The sequence below is a fragment of the Sus scrofa genome, chromosome 18 (assembly GCF_054392235.1).
Source record: "Sus scrofa isolate SSC_HxYL_T2T_F1_AM1 chromosome 18, Sscrofa_HxYL_maternal_Yorkshire_Landrace_v2.0, whole genome shotgun sequence".
In the NCBI taxonomy this organism is placed as follows: domain Eukaryota; kingdom Metazoa; phylum Chordata; class Mammalia; order Artiodactyla; family Suidae; genus Sus; species Sus scrofa.
In genome coordinates, this window is record NC_139400.1 from 42,727,171 (window position 1) to 42,747,116 (window position 19,946).

Consider the following 19,946-nt stretch of genomic DNA (forward strand, 5'->3'; position numbering starts at 1 on the left):
AGAGTTATGTTTTAGGCAGTGGACAAATCTGAGGACTTAAGCCCACAACACAGCAACTCAGAACCAAGGGACGGCTCAGTAGAAGAAAAGGGGGAGGGGGTAAGCCAGGGTACACATGAGTTTTTGCAACAGAAGCTGGGTAGCCAGAACATCAGAAGATTACTGTTAATAAAAGAAAACCAGATGATCTCAAATTAAGGAGTTAGTGCTTTTCTATCTATGGGAGGGTCTAGGCTCACTGAAATCATTCAAAAAAAAAAAAAAATCTGCAAGAGTCTAGGCTCCCTGAAGTCCTTCCTTTGATATGCACCTTAGCTCTCTGGGGCCAGGATCCTGTGCCCTCTCCTTCTGAGTCTCCTCAGGCGTGGTCTCGGGGTGGCTGCAGCCCTTGACTCCTAGATGGCCGTATTCTTTGTTTCCATCCCAAGGTCCCTCGGGGCTCACTGTTTGGTCAGCTATAATGTGGTAGCCTGGTGGCTGCAGCATCCTTTGTTTAGTGATATGGCAGGTGGATGTGTTTCATTCACATCAGGGAGACACAAAAGAAATCCGAGAGACAAAGATGATAATTCCTGCTCTGTCATTAAGAGGATAGGAGTTATTCAGTAGATAAAAGGGAAAGGCTCTGAAGGGCCTTAGGTGTTAGTTGCTGTGGTAAGTGAGGGGAACCATAGTTTGTTCCCATGGCAGGAGCAAAGCGTGTGGATGGAAGAACAAAGACACACGTGGGGTTTTCTTAGACGCTTCATGTGATAAGATGTGTGGGGAATTAGAAGATTAGGAAATGATCTCAGGAGACCTTAGAAAAAACTAGAAGGCTCTTCAAGTACAGCACAGCTATGATGTTCTGGTTATTATCATCATCATTCTTGTGCTGTCTCAAGCAGTCTGCCATGGCAACCTACACTGCGGCAGCATGGCTGTTTCTGCATCCACCAATTAAGCAACACCCTCTAGGGATGCTCTGTCTATCTCACTGTATAAAAGAGTTTGTCCAGAGCTCAGGCAGCACGAGGCGCCTCTGTCCCTGTTAGGCAGCTATGTCTGGATCAGGATGCATCTTGTTTCCTTCAGCAAAACTTGATGATGTGATAAAAGGGGGCTCGAGGCGTCTTAAGGGAGACAGTGGTGGGCTCCTTCTTACCTGTACTCTATGGAGCGCAGCCTTCTCTGTCCCTTTAGGAAGTCGAAATTTATCCAATTAGCTATGGAGAATTAGTATTAGTATTAGTGGCTAGTCTTAATCATGGGAGCAGCATGATCGTTTGCAGTGGAGGAGATCGTATCGGTAACAGGGCACAGACTGAGTGGTGGGGAGCGAGAGGCTGCTGGTGGGCGATGAACGCTCTTGCAACAATCACTGAAGCCACAGACTGGAGCGTCACCAAAGGTAATTACAAAGAAAAAAGGCCAGAGCCTGTGCCTACTGGCCTTCTACAATTAGAGATGAGAAAAGTGATAAGAATCCAGACCTTTCTTATCACAACTATATTTTATACATTGACGGAGCTAAATCATAATACTAGGACTTAACATGTTCCTTAAGAGCTTTATGTGTAGTGACCCTTAAGGCAAAGAAATGAGGAAAAAGGATTACCATTTATTGATAGTGCGTTGAAAGCTACTCCTGTGTCTTTTGAGACACATGGAGGGATTATAACATAAGGGCTTGTTCATTTTATTCATTTTGTTCATTTTATTCAGTTTAGTAAATGAGTTGGCTATTGTTGTGTCGGAGGGGAAAAATTACTCTAGTCCTTCATCAATGGCAATGAATTCTGGTTCCTCTTCTTGATCGATTTGGCCATATTAATGGTTCAGGAAGAGACCTGCAGAATAGCAAGTATTCTCTTAAAGACATTACCTGTCAACTACGCTTAAGCTTATGTGTCACCATTTCTACATGTATGTTTAGAATATCATCTCTTTACATGTTTTCCCAAGAAATCCCAACCACCCTGAACAAGTCCTGATTTGAGTAGCCTTTGCCAAAGATTTGTGAGGCCAACCAGGGGAGTCATAATGAGACAGGAGGTAGATGGGTCCCAGGCAGAGCAACTGTAATCTGTTCCCTGTGGACAGATAACTTCAAGATGAAAGATTATGCCAGGGGAATTACGGCGTGGCTCAGTGGTAACGAACCCAACTGGTATCCATGAGGACTTGGGTTCCATCCCTGGCCTCGCTCAGTGGAATTGGGTGTTGTCATGAGCTGTGGTATAAATTACACACATGGCTCAGATTCCATATTGTTGTTGTGTCTGTGGCCTAAGCCGGCAGCTGTAGCTTGGGTTCAACCCCTGACCTGGGAACTTCCATATGCCACAGGTGCAGCAGCCCTAAAAAGCAAGAAAAAAAAAAAAATGATGGCAGGAGCAAGGATAAGCTGTGTCTTGCTTGAATAAACTATGGAGACCACCTATTTCTCATTCTTGAGGTCAAGGATAACCTCCAGAACTACATGCCACAGGAAAGTTCCCAGGGGTCAGAGAAGAGAGGGGCACCAGACCATATACATCCTGTCAGGTGCCCAGAGACCCCTGCACGAGGATCCATCCTGGGCTAAGAAATGTGCTTGCACACAGGGGAAGGCCCCGAATCAGGCCACATGTGTGCTCACGGCCAGACAATGCAAGCTGATTGGCCAGAGGAGGCCCAGAAGGACTGTCCCCATACAAGTGATTTAAACCACCTCCAAAGCTCATGGCACTCTCTTCCTCTCTTTCTGTTTCTATCTCTCTGCTCACCACCCCCGAAACAGGGCCTGCCTGTGCTTCTCCACACTTATTTTCTCTCTCTTCCCTCTTAATAAACACTTCTTTGCCTCCCTACTCTCAGTCGCTTTGTCGAATTCTTTCTCCAAAGGGACAGGTACTGGGGACCTACATCAAGCGGCTAAGATTCAACCTTCTCATCTCACAGCCACCTGAGAACAATATCACACAGCTCTCACGGTGCCTTCCTTCCCTCCTCCATGTCTCTCTGTCTGTCCGTCTGTCTCTCTCACTCACACACACACGCATGCACTTCTCATCCAACACTTTTACCCTTTCTAATCCCTCCTCTGTTGCTGAACTTAAAAAATTTTTCTTTCTCCGAACTCAGGTCCTCTTTAGCTTTGCGCCTCCTACATTCTGCCTCTGCCCTGACACACACGCTCCCACACACAACTTTCAAATTTTTTAGTTTTTCATTATCCAGAAGAATTTAGCTATCATTCTTTGTTTCCTGAACACGCCCTTGGGAAGATGCCCATAGTCCCGCCCCAAGGCTTTACCAGGAAACTCCCCTACCAGGCAAAGGCATGTCTCCCCTACATCTTTGAACCAGCTACAGAAGACTTTTTTTTGTCTTTTTAGGGCTGCACCTGCAGCGTGTGGAAGTTCCAGGCTAGGGATCGAATTGGAGTTACAGCTGCCAGCCTACACCACAGCCACAGCAACGTCAGATCTGAGCCAGGTCTGTGACCTACCCCAGAGCTCACAGCAACGCCAGATCCTCAACCCACTGAGTGAGACCAGGGATCAAACCTGCATCCTCATGGATAGCTAGTCGGGTTCTTAACCTGCCGAGGCGCAAAGGGAACTCTGATATCTTTAAACATTTTTATGACACCAGTAGCCTATGAGCATTGTGGAAAAAGAAAGAAGGAAAAGGAAAGAGAGAAACCGCATGATTATACACAAATCTCTGATAATTCCATCTCCATGGGGAACTCAACATTCATTAACTTTCTTGTGCAAATATTCTAGACGTTGTTTTCTTCAGGATCATGAAATTCAGAAAGTAGTATTTTCTGCAGTTTGTCCCAAACCAGGCCCATTTGAGGGGAGTTGTTTGGGGTCCTGTGTTGATCTCACTTCCCACTTGACTTTCAGAGGCTGCCTATACTCTCCTGCTATATGATGAGCTGCTGGAATGGTCTGATCGGCCCCTCCGGGAATTCCTGACCTACCCCATGCAAACTGAATGGCAGCGCAAGGAGCACCTGCACCTGGCCATCATCCAGAACTTTGACAGAGGCAAGGTGAGCGGCACCACCCACCTGTGGCCCCACCCATGGCTATTGTGTGGGTGTCACATTCCCCCCCCCTTTTTTTACAGCCACTCCTGCAGCGTATGAATGTTCCTGCGTCAGGAGTCGAACTGAAGCTGCAGCTTCAGGCCTATGCCACAGCCACAGCCACACCAACTATAAGCCGCATTTGGGACCTGCGCTGCAGCTTGTGGCAATGCCAGATCCTTGACTCACTGAGCGAGGCCTGGGATTGAACCTGTATCCTCATGGACATATGTCAGATTCTTAACCCACTGAGCCACAGTGGGAATGCTTCCTTTATTCGTAGTTCATAGATGGTCACCACTCCCATGATTCCTTTAACATGTATTAAAGATCCCCAAGAGTTTGTTGAAATTCAGATTCCCAGGCCCCACCCCTGGCCATTCTGATTAAGTTGGCCTGGCTTTTTTCCCCCCCTGCAGCCACAGCCACAGCATATGAAAGTTCCTAGGCCAGGTATCAATCCAAGCCGCATCTAAAGCCTATGAAACAATTGCAGCAACGCAGGATCCTTAACCTGCTGCACCAGACTGGGGATTGAACTAGCAATGCCACAGAGGCAAGCCAGGTCATTAACCCATCACGCCACAGCAGAAACTCCTGGCCTGGCTTGGAGCAGGGAATTCTGCTCTTTTAACGAGAACGCCAGGAAATTCCACTCTGTATGAACATTGAAGCCCACTTTGAGAAACACTGATCTAGGCGTTTGGATACCCAGACATTTTATCACACCTTACTCAACTCCCCAAATGTATATAGTATTTGGCTCCATTCTACTTTTTCTCAAGGTAAAATAAATGAAACTAAATTTGTTTACAGAATCTTATGGCATTGTGTCATATACTTGAGGTTGTTGCCATGAGGTGTTAAAAAACCTCACTGAGCTAATAAAGCAATTCAGCTCGTGACCCCCTGCACCCTTTTCCCTCTTCAAGGGTTTTTTCCTTTTATTCTTTAGGGAAACATAATTGCGAATCTGACCCCAGTTGAACACTTGGCTGCTTTGGTGATACATGTCTTAAATATATCTTCCAAAGTGCCAAGGTTAAACAGGGAATAAACATACAACCAGTGACTGTCATTCTTTTACAAAACGTAATTGGGTACACCTAAAAATTTGATGCAAATGCATGGCTTCTTTCCTACGTTCCTCTATTATTTATCAAACTATGCTGACATAGCATTCTCTACATTACCAGGAAAGAAATGCCTCTGTACCTCTCTGCAGTAAAGTTGTCACCTGTAGAATAAGCTGTTGCAAAACCTCTGGTTCTGCCTTTTGGCCCAGTCCCACGAGCTTCTGCTGGATCAGGGCTGGGAGACTACAGCCCATGGGTCAAATGGTTCGCTGCCTGTTTCTGTTCGGCTCACAGTCTAAGATTCACTTTTACATTTTTAAATGGTTGGAAAAAATCAGAAGAAGAAAAAGTTTTGACGTGAAAATTACATGAAATTCACACTTCATTCTCTATAGATTAAAGTTTTCTTGCAACATCCCCAAGCTCATGTGTCTATGGCTGTTTTAATGCTTTAATGGCAGTTGAGTAGTTGTTTGTGACAAAGGCTACATGGCCCACAAAGCCTACTGTCTTTATTGTTTGGGGAAAAAAATTGCCAACACATGAGTTGATCAAAGGCTAGGGTTTTTGCATTTCTATTGAGAGTAACCAGCTTGGCTAGACCTTCACAATTTACAAGTACAGTTGGGTCAAACAAAGAATCCACTGTGCCAGTTGTGGATAATTGGGCCTTAGGGGTCAGTGGCAGTTCCCTCTACTTCAGAGCTGAGGGTCTGTGGACTCCTTACCTTGACCGTTGTAGAGCTGCCGTCATTTCAAGGTGATAATTCTGAAATGACACCAGAAAATGTTATTTTTGCACCATATGTTAATGACTTGTGGTGGTTTATCATTTCCAACTTTCTATAGATTATTAAGAAATTACATGTTAATTACATGCTGTTTTCATGCTGAAAATTGCAATGATACTGTTAAGGGTAGGTTATAAAGGTTAAGAAGTGAAGCTTGATCAGCTGCAAGCGGTCACCTCCTGACCTCTGGGTGGAAGTTAGTAAATGTTGTGCCATCGTTAACATTTCTGTCATTCACTGGTCCACAGTGTTGGGAGAATGGTATCATATTGTGCCGGAAGATTGCAGAGCAGTACGAGAGTTACTATGACTACAGAAACTTGAGCAAGATGAGGGTAAGGTACCAGGATGCATCCTGATTGGGTTTTGGAATCCTCTTTCGATTAGCTTTCCCTTGTGATGCTGTGAAATTAACTCTGTGATCATCTTGATGGGTATGGTAGATCGCTTTTTAAGGATGCTTTTCCTCTGAAACAAACTCCTGTTTATACCGAGACAGAGCCCGATGATCTTTGTGATGCTTCTGATTGGTATACAAAAAGCGTCAACTATATTACAATTAAATTTTTAAATAAAAAACCATTTGTCTTAAAAAAAAATAAAAAGTAAGCCCCTGTTCCCTTCCAAACTCTACATCTGACCTCTGAAATATAAAATGTAACCCAGAATTAATACTTCCCATTTATTAGGGGGAACTCTGCACACTGTTTAAAGAGCTTGCCACTGGTAACCAAATCTCTATAACAGCATACCATTCTTAGTCCCATCATCTGCCCAGCAAAATAGTAGAAATAGCTCGCTGACCCATTTTTAAATATTTGGGGGCTAGCTGCTATAGGTGTCAAATATTTTTAGCTTCAGAAATATGTTTTTATCTGCTAAACTGAAACGAAAGTCTTAGTCCCCAAGAGCTCAAGGAGTTTAATATTCTCTGTCCCTGAACCAAACGTTTTATACCCTCTTCAGGTTCAAGCCAGTCCCTCTGGTCCTCAAGTCTGTATTCTTTAAAGTCATGAACATTTTGTGTCATCTTGTACCACTTTAGGGTTTCTAAAACAGAATCATCAACTTTGCTTTTTCTTTCTTTTTTTCTTTTCTTTTCCTTTTTTTTTTTTTTTTTTTTTTTTTCAGGGCTGCACCTGCGGCATATGGTAGTTCCCAAGCCAGGGGTCGAATCCGAGCTGCAGCTCCCACCACAGCCATGTCAGATCTGAGCCTTGTCTGCGACCTACACTGCAGCTCATGGCAACACCGGATCCTTTGCCCACTGAACAAGGTCAGGGATTGAATCCCATGTCCTCATGGATCCTAGTCAGGTGCGTTACCACTGAGCCACAATAGGAACTCCAGGATCGTCAGCTTTTATATATATATATATTTTTTAAAAAAGATGATGATGTTGCCTTTTAATTCTGAGATAGCAGTTTAAGAGATGATATCATAAAGCTTTAACAGCTCAAAATCCCTTACACCACAAGTCACTTATTGAGCTGCTGGGAGCTGGCCTGGTACGTTTGACCTCTTATTTCACGTCTGTACTTCATCAGTACCTCTCCTAACATGAAGACCAAGGAGGAAAAAAACTTGGTCTTAACTTTGGTCCATCCTGCTCGCTCTGGCAGGCCCTGCAGTTTTATAGAAAACGTTGCTGTGCTTCTCTTGGCATCCTGTCCCCAGAACAGAAGCGAGGTTACAATGTTTACCCGTGAGAACCCTTGGGTGCCATAGATGCTAAGATTTTTATAAACCCAAAGCATTACACTTCATGCCAACTGCTCTTTTGGGTGCTGTTACCAGGGGCGGGGGAAGGGGGGATGTTTTCAAGTGCAATATTAGTCTTTCTCTGGGAACCCTGGGGAGGATAATACCACGGATGGGAAACCATAAGCTTTACGTACTTCCTAGTTCCAATGTTGTGAGAGACACACTTAAGAGCTTTCAGCCCAGATAGCACTTTGCACTATGGGCCCCCTTTGGTTTGGTTTGTCACGTTGTCCCTGTCCACCCTGTACAACGTTGCACCTGCCACATGTCCTGAAATAAAATAAACACCGTGACCCAGGAGAACTGAATTCACAGGTGACAACATCTAGCATGAGAATGCTCCAGAACGGTTTTGCCTCTAAGAGGTCAGGTTCTTTTTTATTTGATTGTGAAGAAAATATTTCCTCAATAGACTGCGGAGAAAACATGCTCTGGATGAGAACATGTAATAATACACTCAACCCTTTAAAGCAGGGTCAGGCAACTACAGCCTGTGGGCCTCACAGAGTTGAGTAGTGGTAACAGGGACCATGTAGCCTGCAAAGCCTGGAATATGTATTGTCTGGCCATTTGCAGAATAAGTTTGCCCATCCCCACCTTAAAGGATCGAAAGGGAATCAAACCTTTTCTGCAAACCTAATTAAAATGACCTTCTCCTTTGTATAGAGGAAATGTCTTCTTCTATAAAGTGATGGAGCTAAAAGATGAGGTAAGATGATTAAAACATCTCCTGTGCTTTACTAGATGATGGAAGCCTCTTTGTATGACAAAATTATGGACCAGCAACGTCTTGAGCCAGAGTTCTTCAGAGTTGGATTTTACGGGAAAAAGTTTCCATTTTTCTTAAGAGTAAGTAATTTACTGTTTAATTTGCTTTCCTACTTCCAACATAGGTATGCCAGTCAAAAAAACTAAAATATTAATGACATTGTATCCTATAAGATAGACAATCACATCATGAGATTGTGTTTTAACTTCGTCGTTTGCAAAGACCATGCTAAGCTAGAAAGCCTTCCTTGTTTCTTTTTTTGTTTATTTTTTTGTTTTGTCTTTTCTAGGGCCACACCTGTGGCATATGGAGGTTCCCAGGCTAGGGGTCAAATCGGAGCTGTAGCTGCCGGCCTACGCCAGAGCCACAGCAATGCGGGATCCGAGCCGTGTCTGCAACCTACACCACAGTTCATGGCAACGCTGGCTCCTTAACCCATTGAGTGAGGCCAGGGATCGAACCCGCAACCTCATGGTTCCTAGTCAGATTCATTAACCACTGAGCCATAACAGGAACTCCAAATGCCCTGTCATGTTTTGAATAATTTCCCAAGATTTGAATAATTTCCGAAGATTTGAAACAGTCATTTTATTTTTCTTCTTAAGTTTCTAAGCTTCCTGTATTTTATGAGCCTTCTTTGGTAATTGCAGTTTTTTCTATGTGTATGATTGGTGTTGACTGTCCTATTCGGTGCGATTCCCATGGAGTTAGCATGAGAGAAAAATGGCAGGTGTTGCAAGGTCTGAGAATTGCAGACGATCGAAGACATTGTGGTTTCACATCATGTGGAAACTCTCCCTCCAGAATCATGTGAACAGCCTTGCTTGGCCTAGTTGTTTTTGTGACACGGTAAATGTCATCCACAAGGAGATCCAATTCATTGCTATAAACTGTTTCTACAAAAGAAAAATTTCCAGATAGTCTAAAGTACTACTGGATAATAAAATACTTGACTCCATTCTTACCATTGTTCACCTTGTGGCCAGGTAGTAGGACCTCGTATGCTTAAATGCTTAGGTCACACTTCAATATGTAACATCGCTCGTATGCTTACTTACATAAAACCATTGGTTGGGAGCAGAGATGCACCATCCCAAGCAACTAAGAAGTGCCTGGGATAATTTGTAACATTGAGTGAACTCACTGCAAACTTTATTTATTTATTTATTTTTATTTATTTCTTTTGGGGGTCTTTTTTAGGGGTACCCCCACGGCCTATGGAAGTTCCCAGACTAGAGGTCGGATCGGAGCTGCAGCTGCCGGCCTACACCACAGCCACAGCAACGTGGGCTCCGAGCCACTTCTGTGACCTACACCACAGCTCAAGTCAACGCCAGATCCTTAACCCACTGAACAAGGGCAGGGATCGAACCCACATCCTCATGGATACTAGTTGGGTTGGTTACCACTGAGCCGTGACAGGAGCTCCTCACTACAAACTTTAAATCTTAATATTTTGGTATTTGTTTTGCCCTAAATATTTTGCTTTAACTGTCAGTACATATGAATGGATATAGGTTAGGGGTACTTGAAGGAGAAGAGAAAGGGGAAAGATTTGACTTCATTGTTTCTTTAACAATAACTTATCTGGCTTGCATAATAATGGCTTCGTGTGTGTGTGTGTGTGTGTGTGTGTGTGTGTGTGTGTGTGTGTGTATGTATTATCCAGACACCATGGGCAAAGATTCATTAAGTATTACATAGAACAAACACTTAAATAACAAATCAGTCTCTTTTCTTCCCAGCCACACCTATGGCATGGGGAAGTTCCAGGGCCAGGGATTGAACCCATGCCACAGTGGCAACAACAGCAAGTCCTTAACAGGCTGAGCCACCAGGAAACTCCCAAATCAGTCATTTTTAATTGATGGAAATGACCGTGTATTCAGGTGCCACACAGACACAAGCAAACCCTCTTTGTTGTCTTAGAAGAGGATCCCCACAACGTGTGTGGTCACAGTGTTGGCTCTGCAGGTGGACCTGCCTGAACACAGAGGAAAGCTCGATTCCAACTCAAAAATAATGGCAAGTTTAGAACACTTGCCGAATTTGAAAGACGAAGTCTGAAAGAGGGACATGGTGGTCCTGGGCTGTCATTAGCCACCCCCTGCAGAGTGCATGGGCCTGGGTCCAGGTTCTAAGGGGAAGGTCGGGCATTCTAAAGCTGTGGGCGGCACAGAGAGCCAGAGACCCCACAGGAGGGTGCAGGCATGACTGTGCTGCAGGAGACCCCTTTTCCCCACTTGGCTCAAAAATCATAACATAGATTACGTTTCCCTCAATGCTCAGGGCTACCTCATCCACTATGCATGGTAGGTATAATGTTTAGAGACTAATATTTTTAGATAGCCCATAAAACTGTTTGAATTTATTTTAAAAACCAGAAGAAAAGAGTGGACTTTTAGGTTAAAGAAGATATTAAAATATATATTATAATGAATATTATACATTATTATTGGTATATTTGTCTTTCTATCAAATCAGTCATACAATATGATTTTTATGGATAAAGAAGCCCACAAAAGTCATATTATAGCCTAGATCAAATTCTAAATTCAACTGGCAACTATATTATGAAGTATCCTAGACGTCTATCTAGTGTGTGCAATTAGTGTAAAATAAAAGTGTAAAGATTTTTAAAAATCAGGGAGTTCCCATCATGGTGCAGCAGAAACGAATCCAGCTAGGAACCATGAGGTTATGGGTTTGATTCTTGGCCTCATCACTCAGTGGGTTAAGGATCCGGCATTGCCATGAGCTGTGTAGGTCACAGATGCGACTTGGATCTGGTGTTGCTGTGGCTGTGGCGTAGGCCGGCAGCTGTAGGTCTGATTTGACCCCTAGCCTGGGAACCTCCATTTGCTATGGGTGCGGCCCTAGAAAGCAAAAAAAAAAAAAAGATTTTTAAAAATCAGAAGTAGTTTAGTAGAGCCATAACTTTAAAGTAAATTTAGCAAACCAGAAGACAGCATCAACTAATAAAATAAATTTTATTAAAAATCAATTGGAATAAATCAATCTCTGTATCATCATTCTTTTGAAACAGATTTTTAATAAATAAATGGCATTTTCTTCCAAATGAAAGGGAAGGGTCACCCTCTATTGGTTTCTAAAGAGCACTGCACCCTTCAGAAGCATGAGGATTGACCTTTATTTAGGAAAGCAGATTATAATCTGTTCTTTGATTTAAAAAGAAACAATTACCAACTTTAATAATTTCCTTTTGTTGTTTAGCATATTTCCAGTTAATGTTTAAAGCTCAAATAAATGAATACATGTATATAATTGTATGACCAAAGTAGTTTTTTTCACCCTCATGGCAAGTGGGTTCTTTATTGACAATGTTTTATATGCATAGAATATCTTTAAGTACTGATTTGTCTGAGGACAATGACTGAGGTCAGGGATGGGAAAGAGATTCACTTTTCGTTGTATGCCCTGTATTATTTGGGATTTTTTTTTTTAATACCATAAGGATGTATTTGCTTTCCCCCAAAAAAGGCAATTTAAAAATTAAGCGTTAAAAATATGACCCAGAAATTCCACCTAGGTATATATAATCAAGAGAATTGAAAACATAGGGCCACATAAAGACATGGAAACAAGTATTTGTAACAGCATTATTCATAATTGCCAAAAAATGGAAGCAGCCCAAATGTCCATTCACTGATGAATGGATAAACTAAGTATGGTATAGCTGTGCATTGGAATATTCAGCAGGAAGAAAGGAATGAAATGCTGATTTATGCTACAAAATGAGTGAACCTTGAGACTATTATGAAGCCAGTCACAAAAGGCCACATGTTATGTAATTCCATTTATATGAAATGTCCAGAATAGGCAAATCCATGGAAACAGAAAATAGATTAGTGGTTGCCAAGGACTGAGGGGAGGGGGAAATAGGGAATGACTGCTAATTAGTACAAGTTTCTTTTTGACATAGTGAAAATATTCAGAGATTAGGGCTTGATAGTTACTCACCTCTGTGAATATACTAAAACCAACTTAGTTGCATACTTTAAAAGGGTGAGTTTTATGCTATGCGAACTGTATCTCAGTAAAGCTGTGTTTTTTTTAAAAAAAATGGTGGAAATGCTTAATTCCTTTTTATTTATCAGCAATTCAAATATCAGACACAGGAGTTCCTGCTGTGGCACAACGAGATTGCCGCCAATACGCTGGGATGCAGGTTCGATCCCCAGCCCGGCACAGCTGCAGCTTAGATCACAACTGTGGCTTGTAACTGATCCCTAGCCCAGAACTCCATATGCTACAGAGTGGCCAAAAAAATTTTTTTAAATAAATAAGACCCCAAATTTATATTTATTCCAAAATGATTTTTTTTTTTTAAATCTTTTCTAGGGCTGCATCCACGGCACGTGGAGGTTCCCAGGCTAGGGGTCGAATCGGAGCTGTAGCCACCAGCCTGCACCAGAGCCACAGCAACGTGGGATCCAAGCCATGTCTGCTACCCACACCACAGCTCACAGCAACACCAGATCCTTAACCCACTGAGCAAGGCCAGGGATTGAACCACAACCCCGTGGTTCCCAGTCGGATTCCTTAACCACTGAGCCATGACGGGAACTCCTGAAAAATGATTTCTTAATACCAGCGAATGACTTTGTGCTTAGAGTAACTCCTTTGATTTTATAAACTGTTGCATTGCTTTAAAGCTGTTTCAATTTTGGGGGTATTCTAACATTTATTGGAGGATTTCTGTAATATGCAGGAAGGTATGTATTATCTTATTGTATAAAGCAACTTTATTATCTTTGGAGGTGTGGGTTCAATCCCCGTCCTGGCACAGTGGGTTAGAGAATCTGGCGTAGGTCGCAGCGGCTGCTCAGATTCAATCCCTGGCCTGGGAATGCTGCAGGTGTGGCCATTAAAAAAAGAAGAAGGGAGTTCCCGTCGTGGCACAGTGGTTAACGAATCCAACTAGGAACCATGAGGTGGCGGGTTCGATCCCTGCCCTTGCCCAGTGGGTTAATGATCCGGTGTTGCCGTGGGCTGTGGTGTAGGTTGCAGATGCAGCTCGGATCCCGCATTGCTGTGGCTCTGGTGTAGGCCGGTGGCTACAGCTCCGAATGGACCCCTAGCCTGGGAACCTCCATATGCCGCGGGAGCAGCCCAAGAAATGGCAAAAAAAAAAAAAAAAAAAAGAAGAAGAAGAGAAAGTTATGACTTCTATCAAGAAAGTTTTGAAGAGAGGATTGTTTGGGGGACCTGATTTCTAGGGAGTACTGTGTCAGCTTGTGTCTTTCAAAGGATCATGATTTATTTCGAGGTTTGTGGAGAATTATGGCAGGTTCACCGAGCCCAGTCCTGCTGTTGTTTCCTCTCCTTGTCTGCAGGGGCTTTTTCCCTGCCCACGGGTGATTTCTGACTTCCTCGCTTTGGCCCAGAGTTCTTCCTCTGTTGGCATTTGGCACAGTCACAGAAACCTCCCAGAGCTGAGAAAGGCTGAGAGCCTTGGTTCTTAATTCCCCAGACCACAAATCACTCTCCTTTGTTCTTAAAGATCTTCAGGGCATGTTCTCTCACAATCTTTCTTGGTGTCAGCAGCTCTGAGGAGCTTTTCCTGGACAAACGAGGCCACATTCAGAACAGAGAGAGCTCAGGCTTTGCACGCAGACCTGAGCGTGAATCTAGCACACGTGGACAAAGTATGAAGCACTCTTGATCCTCAGTTCCCAATTATAAATTGGGGGGCGGGTGGAGCTCTCAAGTTCACTTGGGTTAAATAAGATGCGCAGAGTGCCTAGTCAATGACGCTGCTCAGCAGTTATAATCTCATCATCATTAAACTGTCAGAAAGAGTTCCTGCCAATCTGTAACCACATCATAAAGGCACTTGTTGAAAATAGACCTCTCTTTCCAGCTCTGTAGCCTCCATCAAGGAGAACCTTCACCATTCTTACCTGGATGAGAGAGAGTCCTAGCCCACAGAATATTTCTACATATTGCAAAAACAAACACAACAACCAGACAAAGATTTGTCCAATATTTAGCAAGGCCTCAAAGTCCTAAATCTTAGCTTTGGCCATTCAACAGAATTCTGGCTACAGGAGGCTGAGTTGAGCTGGTGATGCCAGCTCAGCTCCTGTGTCAGCCCCATTGAGAGCTGGAATGCGGGGGGCTTAGCCTTCCTTTCCATGGAAGGATCTTGGAGTGAAAGTGTTAAGGCTGATCTCTGTGGCCTTTATAGAAAATGTACTTAAAATGTTTTTTTGTTTTTTTTTTTTCTTTTTGCCTTTTATAGGGCTGCTCTCGCGGTATATGGAGGTTCCCAGGCTAGGGGTCCAATTGGAGCTGTAGCCACTGGCCTATGCCAGAGCCACGGCAATGCAGGATCCGAGCCGCGTCTGCACCCTACATCACAGCTCACGGCAATGCCGGATCCTTAACCCACTGAGCAAGGCGAGGGATCGAACCTGCAACGTCATGGTTCCTAGTCAGATTCGTTAACCACTGTGCCACGACGGGAACTCCCCTAAAATGTATTTTTAGAGATTGCGCTTACTTTCCTTTCTTCCAAATTGAGAATTTACCCACTCAACTTTGATGTCTAGTTTATAAAAATAATCTGTAACACATGTTTACTAACATTTAAAGGAAAGACGATTGCTTTGTTTTGTATTTGGGTGGTCTAAGAATCAGCCACCCCTTTGCACTTCACACAGGAGAAGCAGAAGAGTGAGGGGTGTTGCTGGGACTTATTAAAAGCAATAAAGGAGTTCCCATAGTGGTTCAGTGGGTTAAGAACCCAGCACCGAATTGTGAGGATGTGGGTTCAATCCCCAGCCTTGCTCAGTAGGTTAAATATCTGGCATTGTCTCAAGCTGCAGCATAGATTGCAGATGCGGCTTGGATCCAGCATTGCTGTGGCTGTGGTATAGGCTGGCAGCTGCAGCTCCAACTTGACCCCTAGCCCAGGAACTTCCATATGCTGCAGATGTAGCCATTAAAAAAAAAAAAAAAAAAAAAAAAAAAAAAAAAAAAAAGGAGTTCCCGTCGTGTCTCAGTGATTAACGAATCCAACTAGAAACCATGAGGTTGGGGGTTCGATCCCTGGCCTCGCTCAGTGGGTTAAGAATCTAGCATTGCCTTGAGCTGTGGTGTAGGTCACAGACTTGGCTCAGCTCCCATGTTGCCGTGGATCTGGCGTAGGCCAGCAGCTGTAGCTCCAATTGGACCCCTAGCCTGGGAACCTCCATAAGTCACAGGTGCGGCCCTAGAAAAAGACAGAAAGTCAAAAAAAATAAATAAATAAAAAGCAATAGGGAATGAAGCTTATGACCTTTGCTCTGCATTTTTAGTTTTTGGACTGTTCCAGTTTATTTATTTATTTTTTTTTTGGTTCTAGTCTGTTGAAGTTGGGCATATGCTTGGTTACTGCCAGTGCCATATTTTTTGGCTTTTCTCTGTAATTAATGCACTCATTATATAGTCTTTTCTTTTTTTTATGGTTTCACCTCCAGAATAAAGAGTTTGTGTGTCGAGGGCATGACTACGAAAGGCTGGAGGCCTTCCAACAGAGGATGCTGAACGAATTCCCCCATGCCATCGCCATGCAACATGCCAACCAGCCCGATGAGACCATCTTCCAGGCCGAAGCTCAGTGTATCCACACCTAGAAGGACTGGATCCCAGTTAGATCACCCTGGCCTTTAGCAACAGAGGAATTTCATGCGAGTGGTTCAGCCACTGGCCCCTTTTCCATAGTCCTCTTCTTCCTCCCCCTCTTTCTTGTCATCTTAATTTTAGCTTAGCTCCTTCTAAACTGAATTGCGCTAGTTATTATTATGGTATCATTTGAAAAGGAACCCCTTTAGTATTCTGTTAGAGAATTGTTTTCCTTTTAGTTTCAACTTTTCTGTATCTCACCCCTGCTTTTAAAACCCCTTTCTAGCGATTTCCCTTAGAATAATTTTCCTGCTATACCCCATAGAAACTCCTTCAGTTCAAGGAAACGATATAGCATTATAGTTACTGGCACATATCATTCAGCTCCTTTTCCCTTGATGTTTTTATTCTGGGTGAAGGGAAGAGAGAGAGGTACCCCCTGTAGCTTTCGGGGCTCTTAGCCATGGTGTCCTGGGCAGCATTTAATAATTGCTGTATAATTGACACTCCCATTGTCTAAACATGAGCAATTCAACTGAAATTACACAGGCATTAGAAACAAAGAGATTTCATCCCAGCATTCTTTTCTGAATTCCTCTGTCTCTTCCTGGAACTGAGGATCTTAAAGAAAACCAGAAACTCCCACTGAAAATTACGGATGCCATTTCATAGGAGAAATTGAAAGGGAACAGAAGCCAGAAATTATGTAAGGAAAAAGATTTTGCTATCTTTCTTTGAATGAGAAGAGGGGAAGGTAAATATACAAGTAAATGTACCCTTTTGATGTAATTTTTAAAAACATCACATACAACTAAACACTCTGCTTATCATTACAAGATTTGGGAGGGTGGCTACTGTAAATATGGGAAGTCTAGAGACGAGGAACTTAAAAATTACTGTTGATACTGGGTACTATCTTTGGTTTCATGGGTATTTATACATTATTTGACACCAATTTTAAAAAGGCTTATGCATGAACTAAAGATAAGAGTGTCACATCAACAAGGATTAGGGTACAATCCTCAGTACCCAAGATCTAAGCCATTCTCGCTTATCCCATTAAAAAAAAAATCATTGATAAATAAATTCGTGGTCATGGAAATTTCAAACTGATAGTTGGTCAGCATTGCCTCCATAAATCTACTTCGAGGCCTGTAGTCTGAGAAGTGATGTGCTGTGAACTGAGTTCTTGGTACCTTGGTAGTTTTTTAAATGACTTTGCCCCAAATAGAAACACCACATTGTTACCCAATCCCCTTCTCTCTGCCACAGCTCAGCTGGAGCAGGCCTCCGTGGAGTTTGCCAAGTCGGGTTTCTCCTTGACTCTTTAATCCTAGATTTGCAGATATACGCTGTGACTCCCATTCCGGAGAGCCAGGAGGTCCTGCAGAGAGAGGGTGTTCCAGACAACATCAAAAGTTTCTACAAAGTGAATCACATCTGGAAATTCCGCTACGACAGACCATTTCACAAAGGCACCAAAGATAAAGAGAATGAATTCAAGGTACTGGGCAGTTCTTATGACATTGAAGTTTCCTCAGATAGACTTTGAGCTCCTCAAGGCAAGATGTTTGATAAATATTTACTTAGAAGAGAGTCAGGTCTAATATCATATGATATCTCTTATATGTGGAATTTTAAAAAAAGATACAGGGAGCTCCCAGCGTGGCTCAGAGATAACGAACCCAACTAGTATCCATGAGGACATGGGTTTGATCGCTGGCCTTGCTCAGTGGGTTAAGGATCCAGTGTGCGTTTCAGAGCTACACTGCTTTTTGCCATGAGCTGCCGCTTAGGTTGCAGAGGAGGCTTGGATCTGGCATTGCTGTGGCTATGGCGTAGATGTTCTTAGCCTGGGAACTTCCATATGCTGTGGGTGTGGCCCAAGAAAAAAAAAGGAAAAAAAAATTTTTAATTAAAAAAAAATACAGATAGGAGTTCCCATTGTGGCGCAGCAGAAACAAATCCAACTAGGAACCATGAGGTTGTGGGTTCGATCCCTGGCCTCGTTCAGTGGGTTAAGGATCCGGCGGTGCCATGAGCTGTGATGTAGGTCACAGACTCGGCTTGGATCTGGCGTGGCTCTGGCTCTGGCGTAGGCTGGTAGCTGCAGCTCTGATTCGACCCCTAGCCTGGGAACCTCCATATGCTGCGGGAGCGGCCCTAGAAAAGGCAAAAAGACAAAAAAAAAAAAAAAAAGAAAACAAACAAAAAACCAATTCAACAGTTACCCAAGGGGAAGGAGTGCGGAGGGACAGATTAGGAATTTGGGATTAACATATACACACTACTATATATGTAAATTAGATAACAAGCAAGGACCTATGTATAGTATAGGGAACTATACTCAATACTTGTAAAAACCTATAAGGGAAAAGAATCTGGAAAAAGAATATATATATATATATATATATATATATCTGTATATCTGTATAACTGAGTCACTGTGCTATACACCTGAAACTAACACAGTGTCCATCAACTGTACTTCCATAAAAAGTAAATTAAATGAACAGAATAGAATCTAGTGATAGAACTAGAAGGGACCAGAAATGATTTGGACTAGTTGTTCTCAAACTCTGTCCTGAATGACGGTGACATGGGGTGCTGTCCAACCAGGCAGATTTCTCAACCCAGGAATTCTGACTCAGTGGGTCTCAGAGGATGCCCTGAAGTTATGGCCCTTTCAACAGTGGTCCTCAGTTCAGTTTTTTGAGATTTCCTGGTTCAGCTCCAGTCCTCTCATCATTCATGCTGAACCAACGGTGGGAAGCTCAGGATATTTATTCTCAGGTGCAGGAGACAGCCATGCATAGACCAGAAGGAACAGGAGATTCTGAGACAGACGTGGTGCGTAGACTGCTGGTGCAGTGGGAGAGTTCTGGACTGTCTTCCACTGCTTTTTTTATTAGAATGGTGTGTGATAGGACTTCTGAGAGGACCCGAAGTAGGAACAAACCATAGACTCTTCACATGCATTGAGTTCTCTGTCTCAGTGCTTCTGAAATGCCTTGCTAATTCTCCCTAAGCCCAAAAGGCCAAGGTTTCTTACAGCCCCACTGGGGGAGAGGGGTAAAATTGTTCCACAGATAAATCATAATCTGCTCTTTCCTTGATAACAGGGACAGACTGAGACTGCACATCCCCAGTTAGTATTTTCCCCCTAGCAAAGAATGTAAGGGTCTCTACTTATGCTGGGAAATGTTCTCCTGACACCATCATCAGAGATTGTCTGATGTGTACCCCCCATGTCACCCTGCCTAAGTGTCATTTCCCGGTGCTCCCAGCAGTAATGTCAGGAATTACTCACAGCCAAGTGATCAGAGGGAAAGCTGTGGCAGTTCTGCAGTGTTATGATGGGACTGAGCAAAGCATAATCCTTTGGAGTTCCCTTGTGGCACAGTGGGTTAAGGATCTGGTGTTGTCACTGCAGCAGCTTGGGTCACTGCCGTGGCATAGGTTGGATCCCTGACCTGGGAACTTCTGCATGCCTGTGGGCATGGCAAAAAAAAAAAAAAAAAAGGCACAGTCCTTTAGGTAAGAAGGTTGACAGGTTGTATATCAAGGCCAGGAAACCATTGGAAAATAGTGCTGGGGTGTAAGTTACTAAAAAGATCCATAATCATTTTCTAATTCTTTTGAACACTTGGGTTTTTCTTTTTGGCTTCCAAGTAAAGATCATTAGTATATACTGTAGTTTTCATTGCCTTTATTTGCAGTGAAGAAAAAAGTCCAAGATCCACCAGAGTCAGGCAGGTGACTTGCTCAGAGTCACATTTTCATTGTCCCAGACCCTGCACTGGAACCCACACCTTCTGATACCTTCTCCATGGCTCTTTCTGCTGCACCACATT

The 19,946-nt window shown here is 43.2% G+C and overlaps 1 protein-coding gene across 16 annotated transcripts in view; it reads left to right on the forward strand.

Moving 5' to 3' along the window:
* Window positions 1-19,946, forward strand: part of DOCK4 (dedicator of cytokinesis 4) — a 457,247-nt gene that overhangs the window by 407,305 nt on the left and 29,996 nt on the right. For all 16 annotated transcript variants that reach the window (XR_014834200.1, XM_021079277.2, XM_021079279.2 and 13 more), the window contains 5 exons: window positions 3,879-4,027; window positions 6,179-6,265; window positions 8,439-8,543; window positions 15,948-16,089; window positions 17,430-17,596. Coding sequence is in view for 15 of the 16 variants with exons in the window: in XM_021079277.2 (XP_020934936.2) it covers window positions 3,879-4,027; window positions 6,179-6,265; window positions 8,439-8,543; window positions 15,948-16,089; window positions 17,430-17,596 (650 nt within the window). In the remaining variant the exon portion in view is untranslated. The remainder of the gene's footprint in view (window positions 1-3,878; window positions 4,028-6,178; window positions 6,266-8,438; window positions 8,544-15,947; window positions 16,090-17,429; window positions 17,597-19,946) is intronic.